This window comes from Cygnus atratus, chromosome 3 (genome assembly GCF_013377495.2).
Source record: "Cygnus atratus isolate AKBS03 ecotype Queensland, Australia chromosome 3, CAtr_DNAZoo_HiC_assembly, whole genome shotgun sequence".
In the NCBI taxonomy this organism is placed as follows: Eukaryota; Metazoa; Chordata; class Aves; order Anseriformes; family Anatidae; genus Cygnus; species Cygnus atratus.
Genome location: NC_066364.1, coordinates 79,899,408 through 79,919,260, shown reverse-complemented (window position 1 = coordinate 79,919,260; position 19,853 = coordinate 79,899,408). Strand labels below are relative to the sequence as shown.

At 36.3% G+C, this 19,853-nt stretch overlaps 1 protein-coding gene across 1 annotated transcript in view; it reads left to right on the top strand.

Annotated features, from left to right (window-relative positions):
• LYST (lysosomal trafficking regulator) overlaps positions 1 to 19,853 on the top strand; it is an 84,840-nt gene that overhangs the window by 54,911 nt on the left and 10,076 nt on the right. Inside the window, exons 27-47 of the mRNA XM_050709708.1 lie at positions 6 to 158; positions 1,583 to 1,774; positions 2,374 to 2,552; positions 3,708 to 3,914; positions 5,205 to 5,381; positions 5,856 to 5,932; positions 6,841 to 7,029; positions 7,771 to 7,916; positions 7,994 to 8,090; positions 8,739 to 8,800; positions 9,197 to 9,252; positions 10,290 to 10,442; positions 10,776 to 11,020; positions 11,752 to 11,818; positions 13,075 to 13,231; positions 13,631 to 13,771; positions 14,140 to 14,357; positions 15,792 to 16,022; positions 17,135 to 17,324; positions 18,229 to 18,365; positions 19,163 to 19,261. Coding sequence (XP_050565665.1) covers positions 6 to 158; positions 1,583 to 1,774; positions 2,374 to 2,552; positions 3,708 to 3,914; positions 5,205 to 5,381; positions 5,856 to 5,932; positions 6,841 to 7,029; positions 7,771 to 7,916; positions 7,994 to 8,090; positions 8,739 to 8,800; positions 9,197 to 9,252; positions 10,290 to 10,442; positions 10,776 to 11,020; positions 11,752 to 11,818; positions 13,075 to 13,231; positions 13,631 to 13,771; positions 14,140 to 14,357; positions 15,792 to 16,022; positions 17,135 to 17,324; positions 18,229 to 18,365; positions 19,163 to 19,261 — 3,173 coding nt within the window. The remainder of the gene's footprint in view (positions 1 to 5; positions 159 to 1,582; positions 1,775 to 2,373; positions 2,553 to 3,707; positions 3,915 to 5,204; positions 5,382 to 5,855; positions 5,933 to 6,840; positions 7,030 to 7,770; positions 7,917 to 7,993; positions 8,091 to 8,738; positions 8,801 to 9,196; positions 9,253 to 10,289; positions 10,443 to 10,775; positions 11,021 to 11,751; positions 11,819 to 13,074; positions 13,232 to 13,630; positions 13,772 to 14,139; positions 14,358 to 15,791; positions 16,023 to 17,134; positions 17,325 to 18,228; positions 18,366 to 19,162; positions 19,262 to 19,853) is intronic.

Below are 19,853 nucleotides of genomic sequence, written 5' to 3'. Positions count from 1 at the left end.
TGTAGATATGGCAGTTGCTCTGCAGTTAAGAGTTCTTCAAGCAGCTATTGAATTAATAAAAACTACAGCAAACCAAGATGCTCAGGAGCAAGCTGGATCAGTCCTATCCCTATCTGCACCACATCGTGCAATGTTTCAAAAGCGTAAAGGCATTGCTGGTGAGGAGCAAAAGTGTAATATACTTGTACTCTTGTCTCTGTGTTACTAATGAAATATCTACTTTTGATCTCTAATTTTAGTGATACTACAAATGAGACCTGTTGTTTTGCTTTTTCTATGAAAACACAAGTTCAAAATGGGTATAGATTACACTGCTCTAAAATACATAATGATTTATTGGCTTTATATATTAATACATACTTTAGAACAGTGTAACATACCCATTTTAAACTTGGTTTTGTATTACAAGGGGAGAATGGGAGTATGAAGTTGAAACTTCAGTTCACTTTCTCATTAGTCTCTAAAGGCAGGTACTGCCGCCTTTGGAAGAGAATATCAATTGAAAAGTTGCGTAGTAAAAACATTTTTAAGGTAATTCATAGTACCTAACTTCACAGTAGTAATGAAATACCAAAAAAAAGTGCTTCTAACTTGAATGCAGCTACAATGTGGGGATTGCACTGTTGCACAGCTTTTAATTAGTGATTATCCTGAAGTAACATCTGGCAGTGCAAATTCAGTTGGGAATGTGAGGGAGCTGGATTCTACCATGGAAATTTTCGTAAAATATTTGTACAGTTCTATGTTTAACAATAATACTGTCTCTGTATTGGATGGTTTGTGAATCATTTTTTAAAGCTTTTGGAGTCTTCTGGCTGGAACTTTAATTTGTATGTTGCATTTAAATGAAGCTGTGTTTAAGACTTGTAGAAGATACAATTTAAAAAACTGATGTATTTCAGTTGTTTAAAAAAAAATCTTTTATTCCATATTTTCTATGGAAACCTTTTTCGTAATATGGTCAGCCTATGAGACTCCTCTCCATCAGTCCAGTAAATACAGTGAAAATATTTGTGAGTGAATCTAGTAAGGCACCAAGGGTATGTGTGTGGTTGTAGTTATTTCTAAAAGAATCAAGTACCATCAATGCTCAGCAGTTCATTTCAAGAATTGTTTTTCCAAGTAGTATTCTGGTAAGATAGAAATAGTTCTTGTGTGGTACAAAATGCATTTGTTTATATGCTGTTAATATAGTGACTCCTCAGTTGTGTTGGTAGTTAGCTTCTGATATTAAAAGTGAGTAATACCATATTAAAAACTATTGCAATCCTTAATCATAATTGCACAGTGAAAATGGAATGAGTGACTTTTTACTTTGCACAAGAATACATAAGTTGCACAATAAACCTGATCTTGAGACTAACTCATTTTATGGTGCCGTTTCTTGAATTTTGTATGGTTTTAAATATAAAACGTATTAAAAGAAAGTGGCAAACACTCAAATGACACTTTTTCCCTTTAATATTAGCATATTTCAAATGCTTGATTTACTGAAATAATGCAAAATCTTTGGATAAAAGCAGTAATTGAATGATGAATCCTGTGTTTTAGTAGGATGCTATTAATGTTTCTCTGCTTCAAGGTTCCAGAAAATTTTCACTCGCTCAGTCTGATGCTCTGCTGATGAAAATGCGTTCAGTAGCAAGTGAGGAGTTCAACATGATGATGCAACGAAGAATGAGTCAAGAGCATCCTATCCAAGCCACCGAGACTGAATTTGTACAAAGATTACAGAGGCTAACTGTCCTAGCTGTTAACAGACTCATTTATTTAGGTACGATTTTTTGTGCATTTCTGTTTTGCCAGTGCAGTGCCGTGTGAAAAATCAATACTTGCTTTTGGAGAGTTTGTGTTAAAGAATGTAATGCTGTTGATATTGGCTTAATGGAGTTAACTATAAAAACATCAAACTCTCAGTAATTTCTGTCAGTATTACATAACTGACAATCAAATCTGAGTATCTGAATGAACTGAACTAGCTATTGTAGTTCTACATCAGTTCATCTAAGCTGCCTGAATTACGACCTGAAGACCTAAGTCTGACAAAGGGAGCTCTTGGTTTCTCTTTTAAAATTCATCAGTTTGCATGTTTCTATGAAACGGCTAAATTTGTTAGCAAGACATGATGACTTCGAGGGTTAGTTAAAATTCCACAGAAGCAAGAGTTTAGCAAGTGGGACAAAGAGTTGAACTGCTCCATGATTAACTGTAAATACCGAATGAACTGGTACCTAAGGGAATTGAAATAAAGAGTACAGGTTGATACTTAAAACAATGGGGTAAAGACAATATTTGATTTAATGCCACTTGAAGGAACATGGGATTAGCTTGGTTGAGATGGTACTGACCTATTTGTGCCTTTTAAAATTTAAGCGTCTACTGAAGAGTGCCTTGATGTACTGGGTGTAACAGAAACCACAAGTCAAAGCAGACTTTCAGCATCTCAGCTGGAAGTTCCTGAGGAAGAAAACCAGCAAGAACTGCCTAACAGAACAAATCCTTTTCTGAAAGACATGTTCAAAATGTTGGTGGAAGGAATCAAACTATCCCTTGTAAGTTACTAATTAGATGTTTTCCCCATTAGAGCATATTTCATAAGGTTCATTTAGTAGGAACTTTTATGGACAGAAAGCTTTAGGCATAAAAGCTTGCTGCCTCTCTCAGTTCAGTTGACGCATTGTTAAAAACTGTTCAGCTTCCCAGTTACTCTGAAGTTGTGAAATAATAAATGCATCTGTCCTGATTTAACCATAACACTAGGCAAAATTCTGATTCTTGAATGAGTATGCAAAGGTTGAATAGATTTCTGTGTAGCCAACAACTTTGTTTTTCCCCTTAAATCTTGAGGTACGTTTCTGGACGCTATAAAAGGAGGTCTGCTATGTATCCACAGATGATGCATAAAAAGGAGAATTTGAGTGATTTATATATAATATAAATGTAAATAATACTGGTGATGTAACTAGGGTGGCAAACCTTTTTAATTATTGCCAAAGGTCAGAGTTTCTTTTCTATCATACAGTTGTTAGCCTGTCAGTGTTTCCAAGATGACTAGTTTTCACTTGAGTAATTTGAAATGACTATATTGGAAAAACTAACTTGTTGCTTCTTGCATCTTTGTTTCTCTGAAGTCATCTTTATAAAAAGTAGCTCAAGCTAATTTTCTCCCTAATTCTGGAAAATCAAGTTTGTGGGGTCTTCCCATCATGTCTTACTTGTAGAATTTTTCAAAGACTACTGATTGCTTTGAGCTCCAGCTCCTCAATCAAATGCCCAGTTTCTAACCTTGTATGAAGTAATCCATTATTCTGAAACTAGTGATTAACATGAGAGCTGTGTATTAAACAAAACCCCTTTGATTTTTAAACCTTCTGTTATGATGTTAATCTTCTAGATTGTTGTATAGTCTTTCTAACTGAGCATCCAGTTTAGCTAGGAGCTGCATTGCTGATATTGGCAGATCAAGGGAAAATAATTACCTTACTAGAAAAGGAAATCCTTTTATTTTTAGTAGAGTGCTTGTTAATAAATAAGAATTCAGTAAAATAAGTTTAAACACCGTTTTTGGTGGAGAAGTCATTTATTGCTTTTACATTGCTTTTAACAGTAAGTTTGTTTTGCAATGTAAAGAAATCTGGTAAAAGGAAGCCCTATTGAGAAGACTTAAAAAAAATAAATAAATAAAATAATAATGTCCGTTTACTTAGGGTACCAGCAGAATGAACGCACCCAAGCAGCAGTGGAAGAGAATCCTCTTGTCATGTAAGGACACTTTCCGTACACAACTTGGGAGGCTTCTTGTGCACATCTTGTCTCCAGCAAGACCACTACAAGAAAGAAAGCAGGCTTTGGAGTTGCTCCATGAAGTGAACCATCAAGAGATTATGCGTGACTGTCTTAGCCCAACTTTGCAAGTAAGCTCAAGAGTGTTTGAGAAAAGCCTGTGGAGCTTGGGTTCGCATTTCTGGTTTAAATTGTACAGTTATCTAGAACCGTGTGGCTGAAGTTGTTCACTGCTATTTTAGTGACACATGGCATAATGACAGTCACATCATATAAAATGCTTGCATGCATCTCTGCAATTACTATATTGTCCTGAGGGTAGATAGCTTCGTAAGAGGCAAAGGGGGGTTATTTCTGATTATGGGCTATGTTAACTGTGTAGCGCATCAAACATCACATCTGTGCAATGCCAAAACAAAAGATGATACTAGTTTTAACATGAAGGATTTGACTGAAGATGCTTGAAGTTGATGTGCCTTGAAAAAGTAGGATCATGAGGGATTATCCTTGCCTTGGAACTCTAACTGTAGACTTTCTGAAACTTGTAAGAACTGATTGCCACTATAGTTTAAGAGGTCGTCAGTCATCAATCAAAGCACTGCTGTTCTTTAAGCAAAGCACTATTTTTCTTTAGCCTTTACTCTTAAAGTGGAATTATGTACTCTGTGTTATTGTAACAGCTTCTCCCTGCATTTCTGGGTTTATCAGGAAAAAACATTTTTGATTATGCCCCCTAACAGGTTGTGTGTGTACTGCAAGTTTGAGAGAAAGCATTTTTTAGGAGTTGTAATTGGATGGGAGTGTTTGTTTGAGATCTTTAGGAGCTGCAAGCATGGGATAAATGAAATAAAGATGTGCCACAGTTTGAGTCTCTATATGCTAAGGAGAGAAAGTACTTATTGAATGAACCTATGATGCTTGCTTATTATCATATGAACATTATTGAATTAAATAAACACTTTGACCAGTAGTAGTTCATATGCTAACAGTGGCTTCTGGTTTGTCTTGTGGAGTATGTTTATTGCCTCAGTCTGCTTAACTTCATTATTTGTCTGTTCTAATTTGGCTAATCAAACAAGGTAAAATTAGGAGCCACTGGCACATATTTCCTGAAGCATAGATGAGATTGCAAGAGTATTTGAAAAAGCAACTTACCTCTCATGTAAGCCATTTAAAAAGTCACAAGATGCTGGGGGGAAACTAACGTGGAGGATTAAATTCAGCATGTTCTTTCCAGTTCTATAACAGTTTGTCTTTGGACATCAAAGCTTTAAATTACAGGAAAACGTAGCAGAAACCTGTCCAGGCTTACCAGAAGAGGGAATATAGTTGGAGGCAGAAAAAGGTTCAGTGTTGTATTTTACAATTAAGAATGACCATACCTCTGCTCTCGCCCTCCCTTCTTTCTTTTTGTCTTTTAGCATGGACCTAAATTAGTGCTATATTTATGTGAGTTAATGCACAATCACAATGATGAAATGACCAAAGAACAACAACTAGCAGCAGGAGACTTTGTGAATACTTTAAAATGTTGTGGCTATAAATGCATTCCTCTGAGCACACGACCCAAACCAGATCTACTAAAAGCTTTGAAAGAGGTTTGTGAATAAAAAACTTTACTTCAAAAACTAGTTATACTTAAGACAACTATCTATTTAATATATGAGGATGGAGTTTTAATGAAGACAGTGGTTTTGTTTGCTTTGAGCATGGCTTATGTTTGTTGACATTGTCTGAGTTATGAATATTTCTGTAACATGCTCACACTTCACAGCAAGCTCATTTTAATGATACTTGGTTAAGCATATTACTTAAAGCAAAAGTGAGAGCTCACAATAAGTTACTAGTACTTCCTTGCCTGGAGAAAAATGAATTTTTCTGGTTTTCTGCAAAAAATAAATTTAGATGTAGTTTTATATTAAAATGACAGCTCAAGTGAAGACTTGGTTTTAAATGGTGGGAAGATATCAGGACAGTGATTTTTCTACCAGTCTTCCCTTTTTTTGGGGCATATACTTTAGCATCTGCTTCCTTTTCTGAGCTTGGAGAAATAACATAAAACTTCTGTTCAGGATCAGAAGAAGTATGAGATGGAAGAAGGTGTGAACAAAGCTGCCTGGGAGAAAACAATGGCTAATAATCGACAGAAGTAAGTGGTTTCTTGAAGGGGCTGCAAGAGCTTCCTTAGAATGCTGTCTGCTCGGCAACACCATTGCCGTTACCTCTGTAATTATTAAATGTGTGGGATTTTTGAAATTAACGTGGATAGGAGCTTTCAGCTATATTACTATTATATAAACAGCTTGATTGTGGGTATATGCATTTGGGTAGGTTGTATAATTTTGAGAGTACGTACTTTTTTGCATAATTGGAATTTCACCCCCCAGTTCTACAGCCATTGTGTGTGTCCAATCAGCTTGCCTCTTGCTGTGATATTTTAAACATAACTTCCTTGCAACTAACCCTCATCTTCAGTGAATACAATATAATATTCAGCAAGTATCTGTGAATTACTTTTATGAGCTCTGCAGGCTGGTGCTTGATGTAACACAAATTGAAATAGCTTGTAGTAGACTAAGAGGTTCTTTCCAGGTACATTCCAGGCCATACCATAAAGTCAGCTGAGATGCACACACAGTGTGCTTTAAATGAAGGCAACTGTAGCTGTCTGTAAAGGTCAACTTAGTCAAGTCTGTCCAGATAAGCAACAAGACTTCACTATGTTAAATAGCTTAAGAAATATGAGCAGTAGTAAATTACTGTTCTAAAGAGTTTTACTGTAATGAAAGCACACAATATTAATGCGTATAAATTGATCTTCTGATTGTTTTTTCTTGTCTTTGGTTGCAATCATCTTCTTTTTGTTAAGGCTAAGAAGCGGAAGGTATTAATGTCTCATTAAAATATGAATATAGGCGGTGTTGCTCTGTAGCTGCTGTAACAAGAACTACAGATATCCAGTGCCAAACAGATTGCATTTTATATGGATTTCTTGCTGTTTTGCCTTCCCTTCTCAGTTTGATTTGACATTTTAAAACATGATTCCTTTTCCCTCAGTCTCTTTCAACGTCTGGATACAAAATCTAAAGACATTTCCAAAATAGCTGGAGACATCACACAAGCTGTCTCTCTGTCACAAGGAATGGAAAGGAAGAAAGTTATCCAGCACATCAGGGGGATGTATAAGGCAGAGCTCAGTGCCAGTAGACATTGGCAGGAACTTGTTCAGCAGCTTACACATGATCGGTAAGTTGTTTTCTCATCTGAGAGAGGGGGAAACGCTTACTGCCTGATGTGCACTTCATACTACTTAGAAGTGCTTGGTATGTAGATGACATTAGCAAAAGTAAATCATTGTAATTTATTCATCTCGTTAAAGGTCTGTAAAATACTCTTGATTTTTCTTCGTTTTTTTTTTAGGGTGGGTAGCCAAGTAGTATTTTTGTTACTGAGACAGTTTTGTTTTCTTGTCAGTCACATTTTCGTTGTGTTTAATAGAATGAAGAATATTATGAAGTTTTTAATATTTTACATTACACTGAGAAAGAAACGAAATATTTTTCATATCATTCCCTCTAGTATCTAGCTACTGTGTTTTCGAATCTTCATAGAGCAAGATGTTAACTCTTGACAAGAAATTAAACAACGGTGCTTTTACCACTGATGAACTGAAGCTTCTAATAGCTGAGTTTTCAGAATAATATTGCATTGGACGCATCATATTGCTATTTTCATGAGAATCAGTAACTGTAAGTGTAGTCTTACAGTAGTAGTTCATAATGAGCAAGTCAGTGTCATAGCCCATGAAAATAAACTACATGAAAATAAATATTCCATCTTAATTTTGTTGCCGAAAAACTATCCAGTGCTACTACCATGGAACTTCTGTCTCTGCCATTTAAACAAAAACTGAATGAATAACAATATATACTGCCTCTACTGCTAGGCTCTACATATATCTTGATTTTTTATATCTTGATTTTTCAGAGCACTCTGGTATGACCCAGTCTATTACCCAACTTCTTGGCAACTGGATCCAACAGAGGGCCCAAACAGAGAGAGGCGCCGCTTGCAGAGGTGCTACTTAACTATTCCAAATAAATACCTTCTTCCAGACAGACAGAAGCAGGAAGGTAATTATAACCTCTTATAAGAGAGTAGATCTGAATAATAATGAATACCAGTGTCTTATTAGTTGTTTTTTTAATAGGCATGATAAAACCTCCCTTATCTTACCTATTTGAAGACAAAACATATTCTTCTCATTCTTCAACTGTTAAGGACAAAGCTGCAAGTGAACATATAAGGTAATTTTTGATAAGGTTTACCTCCCTTTTTCACTTTTTCCTACCCAAAATAAGTCCTTGCTTTGTCTCACGTTACTCAATTCTCTTAATGTTCGTTGAGAGACTATTGTCGAATTGAAGGTGTTTTCTTGCTACATGCACAAGGGATCAGAGCTACCAATATGTAGGTTTTCTGACACTTAAAACAGTCTCCATGATGTCAAAAATCACTAAAAGCATATAGTATCTGGTGTTATAAAGGGATAAGGGTATTCTGTGGGACAGTCTGATGGGATTTCTTTACTTATTTGTTGCTTATATATCCAGGACAGGCAGTGCAACTAGATCTCATAGTTCTTTCCCTCAGTGTTCAAAAGCAAATCGTTCTTTTATCTTCCTTGTTTTTATGATTGTTATACAACTCTATAGTTGTGTTAATTTACTGCCCATTACAGGGTCTAATCCTACCTAAAATGACTGTGGAGAACATACAATGCAATAAATTAAATACAGATACAGTTGTGTGCAAGTCTAGAGTTGAGGTTCCGTTTTCGTTACCTCCTTGGGATTTAAACCTTTTGGGTCATAGTCCTTCAGTTGCAGCCTTTGAGGCTGTTAGTTTTAGGTACGCGCCAAAAGTAAGCAATACTACTCTTGGAATTCTTTCAGAGTTAATCGAAGATGCATCAGTGTAGCACCTTCTAGAGAGACTGCTGGTGAACTGTTGCTAGGTAAGTAGAACTCCCGGTTCTCATAAATATCCTTGTCTACGATTTCTGCTGTGTGTGTATACTTGGCTGAATTTTTAAAGAACATTTTTGTTCTTGAATATGTTATTAGGAATGTTACTGCTAAGTAACCAAACTGTTGATTGACATGTCATGTATAATATATTTTATATATCAGTTTTGGCATTTGCATGAGCAGTGTTTGGATTGTAGTTAGTTTTGAAGTTGCATGGTACTTGCCAAAATTGTCAAATAAGTTCTGTGTCAGCCAAGTACTGTCTTGTCTAGGTACTGTTCTTAGTTTTCTTAACACCTAGATGCTAAATGTTTGTATGAATTAAGGTGCGGTATACAAATGGTAATATTGTGGTACCTTTTCGCAACTATTTCTTCCTGCAGGGAAATGTGGCATGTATTTTGTTGAGGACAATGCTTCAGACACGATTGAACATACAGTAAGTATTAGAGCACGCTGTCCATACTTAACTTTTCCAAACTGTGACAGTGACTAGCTTTTGTCTACTGTCACTGAGATTGCTGAGTGCTAGAGTTAGATGTCTATGGACAAGACCAGCAAAACTGATTAGTTTGGGTTCAGTGTTCCTGTTGTGCCTGGCTGTGGTGTCAGTGATAGTAGCAGAAAACAGGGAAGAAGAAATCCAGCAACTTGGGGCTGGGGAGGGAATTGTGGATTGGGAGTCTTTTGCAACTTCTGTCCATTACTCTAAATGTACAGAACTTGCTCTAGCCTGCACCTGAAATAACTTAATGGAAGCTGGATCACTGTGATGTATAGAGACTACCAAATGTATGAATTGTGCTGTATTCTTACAGCATCTGTTACCTGAATACAGTATCTGTTACCTAAATTTTTCATTACATAGGATGTTCTAATCTCGACCCCCCTCCCCCTTATCCTATATAAGAAAATGTTTTATGCAGGAAATAGAAGCTGACTTTATCTTTCTGATATACATAGGCTCTGATGTATTACCTAATTCAACTTTGTATGTCCAACAGGCATTTAAGAATTATTGAGCTAGGGGCTATGCTACTGAAAGTCCTACAGTATTTTCAGGGAGCTCCTCCTTGCATTCACTAAACACAACTCCGGTTTAAGATGCTACCAGCTGTTTTGCTGTTTCACTGCTTTGTTCTTTGTAGAACTGCCAGAACTGGGATTCATGGCAAAGCTTTGCTCACTCTGGCTGTCCGATATTTTAGTTTAGGTGCTAGTGAAAGTATGTTTGGTCTGGAGTGCTGGATAGGGTACTGAAGTGGCTGTGAGAAGTATAAGTGATTGCCTTGAGGAGAGGGGAGGATGGGAAAAATCTATGAAAAAAGTCACCAGAATGTCTTAAAGCATCACAGCGAAATTATCCAAGTTTGCTTTATGATATGCTCTATGGTTATAAACTGATCTCACTGAAGAAAAGTTGCTTGTTTGGAAAACCTACTTTTTAGGTTAACTTTTCAATTGCATCTTCCTCAGAGTTTTCATGGAGAAACTGAACCAGCATCATTTTCTTGGACCTATGAGGAAATTAAGGAAGTTCATAAGCGCTGGTGGCAGCTAAGAGACAACGCTGTGGAAATATTTCTAACAAATGGCAGAACTTTACTCTTGGCTTTTGATAATACAAAGGTAACGTGGCACCAATGCATAATAAGATATCAAAGAATTTTGCTGTCTTCATAACATGTTCATGTATTAGTTTTTAAGGAGATCCATTGCATGAACTAATAATAAATTCTGCTTAATATCTTTGGAAAAAACTCTGCTTAGCTATGCTTCTAGACAGACAGACAAAATCATGGTGTAAAACACATCTTTGTATTAAGATGTTAAAGAAATCTTAGTAATGCTAAACATTACTCTGTTACAATAGATCTCTGGGAATTTGTGAGAAACTTACTAAGCTTTGGTTTTTTGAAGCTTTTGAAACTATATGATTAAATCTCTGGTATTTTCTTTTAGGTCCGTGATGATGTGTACCACAACATCTTAACTAACAATTTGCCTAATCTTTTGGAGTATGGAAACATTACTGCTTTGACCCACCTGTGGTGCACAGGACAGATTACGAACTTTGAGTACCTGACTCATTTAAACAAACATGCGGGCCGTTCCTTCAATGATCTCATGCAATATCCAGTATTTCCCTTTATACTTTCCGACTACACCAATGAAACACTGGACCTAAATGATCCGTCAGTATACAGGTAATATGAAATGTTTGGAACTGGTTATTTCCAAATACTCAAACTGACTATTCAGTGTGGCTATTTAACTTCATTGTATTAAGTCTTGCATATACATGAATGCAACTGTTCAAGGCTAAGACTCATCCATAATAACTTGAGCTTTTTACAGTATGTGGCTGCTTCACCTAGGATGTTTAAATAAAATACCTAGTGGTGTGAGTATATATTCACAGGATGTCATAGATTGGACTTACCTACTGTTGTGAAGTGATAATGATAGTTCATTGATTTTAAATAAAAGACACATGTTTAAATTTATGACTAAAGACTACCAGGCCAAATAGCAAAAAATCAAACAGAAGAAAATAATACCATAAAAAAAATTGGCCAATTACAAAATAATATTGCCTTAACTGTAAATAGATCCACATAAATTGTCCCACCATAATAAATTCCTGTTAAGCTGCTTTTGACATTAATGCACAAAGTCTTTGCTTTTAAATGATGCTTCTGATTTGACAGAGGTACTTTGAGTGCACTTGCTAGCCTGTTAGTGTGCTATGGGCAGCCTGTGAAGTTTGCCTTCATAGCACTAACTGGAAGTGTCCGTTTTATTTTCTGAACTCTTATAAAATGCTGTTTTGCTTGTCCTTTGTGTGATTTTTTCCATATTCCTAATGATGCATTAAATGGTGTGAATCAAAGATCATTTATAAAATGACAAGATATGGATGCTACTTCTGTTACAGAAATCTGGTCAAACCAATAGCTGTGCAGTCCAAAGAAAAAGAGGATCGTTACGTAGATACTTACAAGGTAACTAAGATACCTGCTTTTTGTCTTTCCTATGTATAAATACGGAGGCTTTTAAAAATATGTAATGATAAGAGGACACACAGTATTTTGTTTATGGAATTGTCATCTCCAGTGTGTTATATTTCCTCAGATTTTTTTTTGTTTGGAACCTGTGATTGTTCCTGTACCTGATGTCATAAATCAATTTATTCTTTCCATGTGGTACTGCTTAGGAGGTTAAATTAGTACGGTCTTACACCTGAACATATACATTTAAAGATCTCTAAAGATCAGGAAAATGTATTGTGGCTTTTTCACTGACATGGTTTCAATTAAACTTGTGGCTAATGTTTTTGTTAGATAACTGAAAAACTGTTTTCCCTCAAGTACTCCACTATTTTAACTTGGACTGTTATGATTATTGTGCTCTTCAGGGTTTTTTGCTGTGCTGCCTTTTAAGGGTGTAGGAAATAAACTACTGGGGCTCTAAAGCATTTGTATCTGGACCTTAAAACTTATGTCTGTTGAAATGGTCTAGGATACTATTTACATGGAAAAAAAACAGTATTTGCAATATTGAAAAGACGCTACAATTTCTCTGCAGTGTTACAAAAGGGAAAAAAAAGTGCAAAAGTAATAAATAACAGACAGCAAGTCAGTTAAACTAGCTCAAGACTTTGATCCCTAGCTGTATTGTAAAAGTGGTCACATGTCTCTGGACACAGTCTATTTGATTCTAAAGCACTTCTAAATGTATTGTTCCTTTAAAAGTTCGTGTTATTCCTAAACAATGTAGGCAAGATTTTACTTTAGTTACTAGAATGCAGGGAATAGGATTGTCCGTTATTTTTCTAGTGTTAGCACAGCATTTTCATGGCTTTTGTAAAGTGCCAAATTGCCTGTTTTTTCTATAAGTTAAGAGTCCTGTTAAATACCTGTAAAATGGAGTTGAACCGCAAATAAAATTTAGGTTTTTTTTAGAAGACAGTGACTGACTTTGAATGGGCATTCAGAACAATTGCTGGAATACCTATTTGAATGGTAGGTGGTAAAACTGAATGGTTACTTCAGAAAGTTGTATACTGTAGTAGGTGTTGACGGTGGAAGTTTTCGTTTTAAAAAAAAGTGATGGTGTTGGGCATATCTCAGGTTTTTGAGGAGCTGAAGTGTTGAAATACTAACTAACTGATCTCAGCAATTAGACTTGATAAAAGCAAGCTGTCTGTGTTGAAGTTTAAGTAGGAGGTTTGTGATATTTTTCCCCACTACTTTTCTAGTATTTAGAAGAAGAGTACCGTAAAGGAGCACGGGAGGATGATCCAATGCCCCCTGTCCAACCATATCACTATGGATCTCATTATTCCAACAGTGGAACTGTGCTTCATTTCTTAGTGAGGCTGCCGCCTTTTACTAAGATGTTTTTAGCTTATCAAGGTAAGATTACTTTTTGCTTTCACTTGCCTTTCGCAGCTGAATCTTGTCTCAGCAACCCAGGAAAGCTTTATGTACCTCTTGTTTAGCATAGTATCAATTCCAAATAGCTGAGATCACTAAAATTAAATCTGATGTGCTTACACAATAGACCTATTCTGAAATTATCAAGCTAGAGAATAGAGCTGTATATCGTATTTGTTTATACTTCAGCTCAGCTTTTTATTCTAAACATATACCATATTTGACTTCCAGTCCTTGTTTTACACTTAGTAATCAAGGTAGACAAATTCTAAATGTTCTCAGCTAATTCCAGAGCAGTAAACTTCTTGAAGTTGTGGATGTGCAGGTGTTTTTATGTCCATCGTTGATGTTACAAATTTGGTTTGGATTTCCTTACAGATCAAAGTTTTGACATCCCAGACAGAACTTTTCACTCTACCAACACAACGTGGCGCCTCTCTTCGTATGAATCGATGACTGATGTAAAGGAACTTATTCCAGAATTTTTCTACCTTCCAGACTTTCTAGTTAACAGAGAAGGTATACTATGAGGATACCAAAAATATATACCCAAAACAGCCAGAGGGTTGAGTCTGGGTTGAAACTGAGAACACTTATATCCCATGATTGAATATGCTAAGTAGTAGATATGTGGGAGAAATCTGGCATGAATTTATGGGTTATGCTACAAAAGCTGTTATGTAGGACATAAGGGAAATTTCTTAAACTCTTTCCAAGCTGCAAAGGAGTGTTTCCTATTTATCTGATTGAATGTGTGTGAGGGGATTTGTTAAGGGTACTGCTTTGCTGATTAGCAATAACTGTGCTTAATAGTTAGCCTTCATAAAAACCCTCCTTTGAACTCCCTATAAACTAAAATGTTGGAACATTTACTCCCATGCTTCTAGGTTTTGATTTTGGAGTACGTCAAAATGGTGACAGAGTTAACCATGTTAATCTTCCACCTTGGGCTCGTAATGACCCTCGTCTGTTCATCTTGATCCATCGTCAGGCTCTGGAGTCTGATCATGTTTCCCAGACAATCTGCCACTGGATTGACTTGGTGTTTGGTTATAAACAAAAAGGCAAAGCCTCTGTTCAGGCCATTAATGTCTTTCATCCTGCAGTAAGTATTTATTATCAAGCTGCATGTTTGTTCATTGTACTTAGTAACTTAATGGGGGAAAAGTTCAGTCTAACTTGCTTGGAGAACGTCCAGCATGGAGCAAGTTCACTTGCTCACAAAATGTTAAAGAATAAGAAAAGGCTTTAAGCAGAACTGAGAAGATCCAGGGACTAGTGTGAATTTATCTTTCTTGCCTAGAGATGGGTATAAGGAATGATCAGGTACGGGGTTTACACTTCGCACCTTCTCAAAAGTTAGTTGTTTGCAGTGGTATACAGGCTTGGTGTTTGTAGCTGTTTGTACGGTCTAATGCATTCTCATTGAAAAGAAGCCTTAAATTTAGGCAGACTCTGCTGCAGGTTCTGGTAAGATTAAAATAGTTCATTTTCTCTTGTGCTCAGTATTTGTATTCTTCCCTTTTATTTATTTATATATATATATATATGTATATATAAATCTTGTTTTTATATATATATATATATATATAAAATAGACTATATATATAAAAAAAAAATCTTGTTTTGCCTCTCTAATAAGCATTTCTCTTCCAGTAAGTTTAATTTCAGAAGAGTCAAATAAGTCTTCATTAACATAAAGTCTTCCAGAGTGTCATCACTGACTTACTATAACACTGACATCTCAGATTTGAAATATATGTTTTTTAAGCTTCAATCATTAGCTTCAGTCATTACTATCACAAGGCTTGGTCAGTCCAGCAGTCCTGGTTTCAAGTGGATATGTGCTTTCTATGTGTTCCATAGTTGTTGGAGGAGCTAATAGCAGTCATGTTTGGTAGTGGTGGCTTTTACTTTCTAAGTACCCATCCAAATACTTTGCTTCCCTTTCCTTTCTTGTGCTTAAGTACTGATTTAGTTATCTTCTGCAACTTAAAACATTAAATTTGTGTGAATGCATTCACTTTTTTCAAGTGAGCAGTGAAGGCATTTGTCAGTGCAACTGATGAAAAGGATGTGGTACTCAATTAGAGACATGGTTAATTATGAAGAAAGAAAAGCAGAGAAGAATTCCCACTTCTCTAGAATATTGAGATTCTTCCTCTCTCCCATTTCAAACCAGAGCTTTAATAAATTAATTGTAAAGACATACACAAAGCTTTTTTGTTTATCAGCAACTCTTCAGCTTTCACACAGATTAGTAAAAGTCTGCTAAGAAAACCTTTGACTGAAATTGTGGAATACATGTAGGAAAAGCTCAGAGGATGTCTCAAGGTGGGTAGTTATCTGCAGTAAAGAAGAGCTGAAAAGGTTGCTGTTCTCAGGGGCTCCTTATTCAGGATAGCCATTGTGGGATGGATTCCAGTCCAGCTGAAGAACTGATGGGTCCAACTCTTAAATTTGCATGTGTTTATAAATTTTTCCCAAAGAAATATTGGACAAGCTCATTCTCACCCCTCCTTTCATTTCTCCTCTCTAGACCTATTTTGGGATGGATGTTTCTGCTGTTGAGGATCCTGTTCAGAGAAGAGCTCTTGAAACGATGATAAAAACGTATGGGCAAACACCTCGCCAGCTATTCCATACAGCACATGTTAGCAGACCTGGGTCCAGGCTCATCATGGAAGGAGAGCTCCCTGCTGCCATGGGGTTACTAGTGCAGTTTGCTTTCAGAGAGACCAGAGAGCACACCAAAGAAATAATATATCCAGTATGTCATTTTGTTTGCAAAATGGTTCGATTAACATTCATATACTGTAATTGTTGTACCCTTAATATTTAAAGTTGAGTAATGGAGAATTAGATACACTTTCACCTTCAGAATAATATTACTGGAATTGCATCCATTTCATTCTCCAGACCCTTCCCTCATTCCTTCCTACTACCACTGGCAAGGCTTGCACTTCATAGAGGCGCTACTCAGCATACCATACATCCTCACCAGAGAGGGGCTAGACTGGTGTATATGAGTTTTGTCCCTCCTTCTGTAGTATACCAAAATAAATGTGGTTCTTGCTTTCTTCCTTCTATACCTCCTTTATCCCAGCATCCAGTTATCTCACGTAATAACTGTCACTGCACGCTTAAGTTCTTCTCTAGGAATTATGCAGGGTGTATTACCACAGACAAGGCGTTCCAGAGGTACCTCTGCTTCTAACAACTGTCAACAGAATAATACTTTATCTGAAGTATCTATAATTTGCCTAGTCTAAGGTTTTTCAAGGCCTTATTTTTTTTAACTTATCAGTGCTTTTTATCATATCCTCAACCTTTTTTGTCCTTCATTTTCTATGATTTTTTTACGTTTAATTTAGACTTGCATGTACATTTGCACTTAGATGGAGCAATCCTCTTGTTCTGTTGATCAAGATACCTGATGGCCTTTGGTACCAAAAAGATCAGGTGCCCACCAGATTGTTCTCATTACTAAACACTTCAGTGACTGTTCCTTAAACTGCAAGTTATTGCCCATGTTTGCATTGTAAAGATAATATAGAAAATGAATGAAATGATATTACAAATCCATGAAAATATTTTTCACTGTTTTATGTCATAAAGTAAGATAGACCTGAATTTAAGTTGGTTATAGAAAATGGGTATTAGTTTTATGCCTTCAACAAATTCTGGGTTCTATATGCAAACCTAGGGTAGGTAAATGCTTACTGTGCTTCTTTGTCCTCTACTTTTTCATGTTGTGTAGGACAGGCATGTGGTTGTTTATGGGAGTGTGATATGAATGATTCTTCTCCCTTCCTAATGAAATATTTTTCTGAATAGTTTTTATGACATTTTTAATTTGAACCTTATTTGTGCTTGTTTTAGAGTCCATTGCCGTGGATAAAAGGCTTGAAGTGGGGAGAATATGTTGGTTCCCCAAGTGCTCCAGATCCTGTTGTCTGTTTTAGCCAGCCACATGGAGAAAGGTTTGGCTCTCTGCAGGCTTTACCAACTAAAGCTATATGCGGTCTGTCCCGCAAGTTTTGCCTTTTGATGATATATAGCAAGGAGCAAGGTATGGATTTGTGATTATTCTCTACATGCACAACACATGCAAAACAGAACCATAATATCTGTAAATCTAATGCTACTATTACCCAGTAAATTTCCCACATTTAGTCTTTTGCTGAAGATCAATTTAAATCGATTTATTACATCCAAGAACAGCTTCCACATGTATGATATCTTTCCTGGCAGATGGATTTCCCTTGTAATTTTCAAAACTACCTATAGGCATCCAGTAATTAAGTTATTTTTCATTAAGGTGACTGAAGCATGAAGCTTTAACTTTAGAACTTACCAGCAGATTCAGTCCAAAATGAACTGAAAAACAGGAAAAGAACATGTGGCAATGGAAGAGATAATTAAAAACAGGTTTTAAAGGTAATGAATGAGGAAAGTTAGCAGTAAAAAGCAGAGGTGAAGGATCTTCTGCTCTCAGGTAAACTTCTTGAAGGGATTCTAATTGATAATGTGTAAACAGGTTCTCATGACTTTTTTCCTTTGTAACGTGCTAGTGAAAGATTTATAAATTATCTGTTGAAGGCTTCAGGTGAAAAAATAAGTAGTCTTCTCTTCAAAGAAGTGTAATAAGTAGTAATTATTTCTCTGTCTGGGAAGTACTGTCAACATCCCTTTTTCTCCATTCCTACTAGATGCAATGCTGCTTCAAAAGCTTTGTTCAGCTTTCTAGCTGTTTTTGGAGAATGCTGAATGTTTACGTAGTCTCTGAAAAAAACACTATTCATTTGTAGGCTGTCTTCATTTGTAATGTACTAGCAGAAAGCATCTTATTTTGAAATCATTTTCTATATTCTAGCTGGTAATAAAACACAGACCTTACTTTTTGTTATTGACTAACAAAGTGATAAACCCTTTGGTTGCATATATGACACAGAATTTTATATGCCTTCCTTCAGGTGTGAGAAGTATGCATAGCACTGATATTCAGTGGTCAGCTATCCTGAGCTGGGGATATGCTGATAACATTTTACGACTGAAAAGCAAGCAGAGTGAACCTCCAGTAAATTTTATCCAGAGTTCACAGTTCCATCAGGTAAAAATCAGTCTCTCGGTCTTCAATTGAATATTACTAGTTTAACTATGCAGTGGCTTGATGTGGCAGTAGTTACTCTTGCTTGCAGTTTTTGCAAAGGCTATAGCAAGCAAGAATTCTTATTTTGGGGGGATAGCATCCAAGCACAACTTTATGCAGTTGTCCAATGTTTTCATTCTAGTCTGTTGGATTCTCTTTCATTGGCATGGGTCCCTCATTGCTCCAGTGGATATTGTTCCTGGATGTGTTCATGTATTAGGCAAAGATTCCTTCCGAATGCATTTGATTTTTGTAGCTTTTCTCTTCTGTGGATTGTTGGTATGAATTTATGAAAGCTAAATTCTGTACCAAAAAAATTGAAAACAAGGAAAAATTATAGATGCGCCTCACTGGAAGTAGAATTCCACTATAGTTTGATTCCTCTGGGGGGAAAAAAAAAGATTGCCTAGAAGATTGTTGAAGAACTCTGTATAACTTCTGTTTCACTTCAATGTTGTTTGAGACTTTACTGAAAATACTCTGGTTGATGTGGTTGTAGATCTAGAAATCTGCAAAAATTCACTGTGCTCTTTGGCTGTGAACTCAGGGCAATGCAGCATTTTCTGCTTTGTTTCTGGAGTAATACTAAATATGACGTAAAGCAGATATATCTTTAACTCCTGGATTTCTTCTTTAGCTTAAGTATTTACATGGCTTTTCTTAGGATAACCAATAGAAATCATTTGGACCAAGTGCTATGGCATAATGACAATAGCAGTTCCTGTTTTAATTTTTTTCTGGCTTTTTGTCTTTCCAAGGTAACCAGTTGTGCTTGGGTCCCAGACAGCTGTCAGCTTTTCACAGGTAGTAAGTCCGGTGTCATCACAGCATATATGAACAGATTCACGAGCAATACGGTAAGTTCTGTTGGGCAGAGCTGATATTTAGGGTTTAGCTATTTGCTCTTATAGCCTTTTTTAAACAGGGAAAGTGAGAGAAGGGGAATGTTATATTCAGGACTCTTACTAAAAAGATCAGGTGCTTGGTTAGTATTTATTTTTGAAGGTTCCTCTTTGACATAGTAAAATATTCTTCATATTTACTTGTGTGGTTTATGTTCCTGTTTTCATGTGTTGCTAGCCTCTAGTTGGCCCTCACCATCTGGATGTGTAACTGATTTACACAGAGCTTTCAGTTCAGGCTAGGGCTTGGAATTGAAGCGTTCTGGTGCAAGGAAAGCTCTCTAAATTTGGGGGTATTTTTTCCTGTGAAAGACTCAGCCTTTCAAAACCTTAAATGAAGCTAGAATGTGCATCACCCCAAAGTAAACAACATTTCAAATGCAGGAGGTGTTTGCACCAGAGAGTCTCACCACAATGTATATACTAACTGCTAAGCCTCATCACTTTGTTGTATTCCTGAGGGGGAAAGCGGTGTGGAGGGAAGTAATACAAGTTACATTCCTCAACGTGCTAGTGGAAGGTGCTGAGATACTAGTAGAAATCTCCC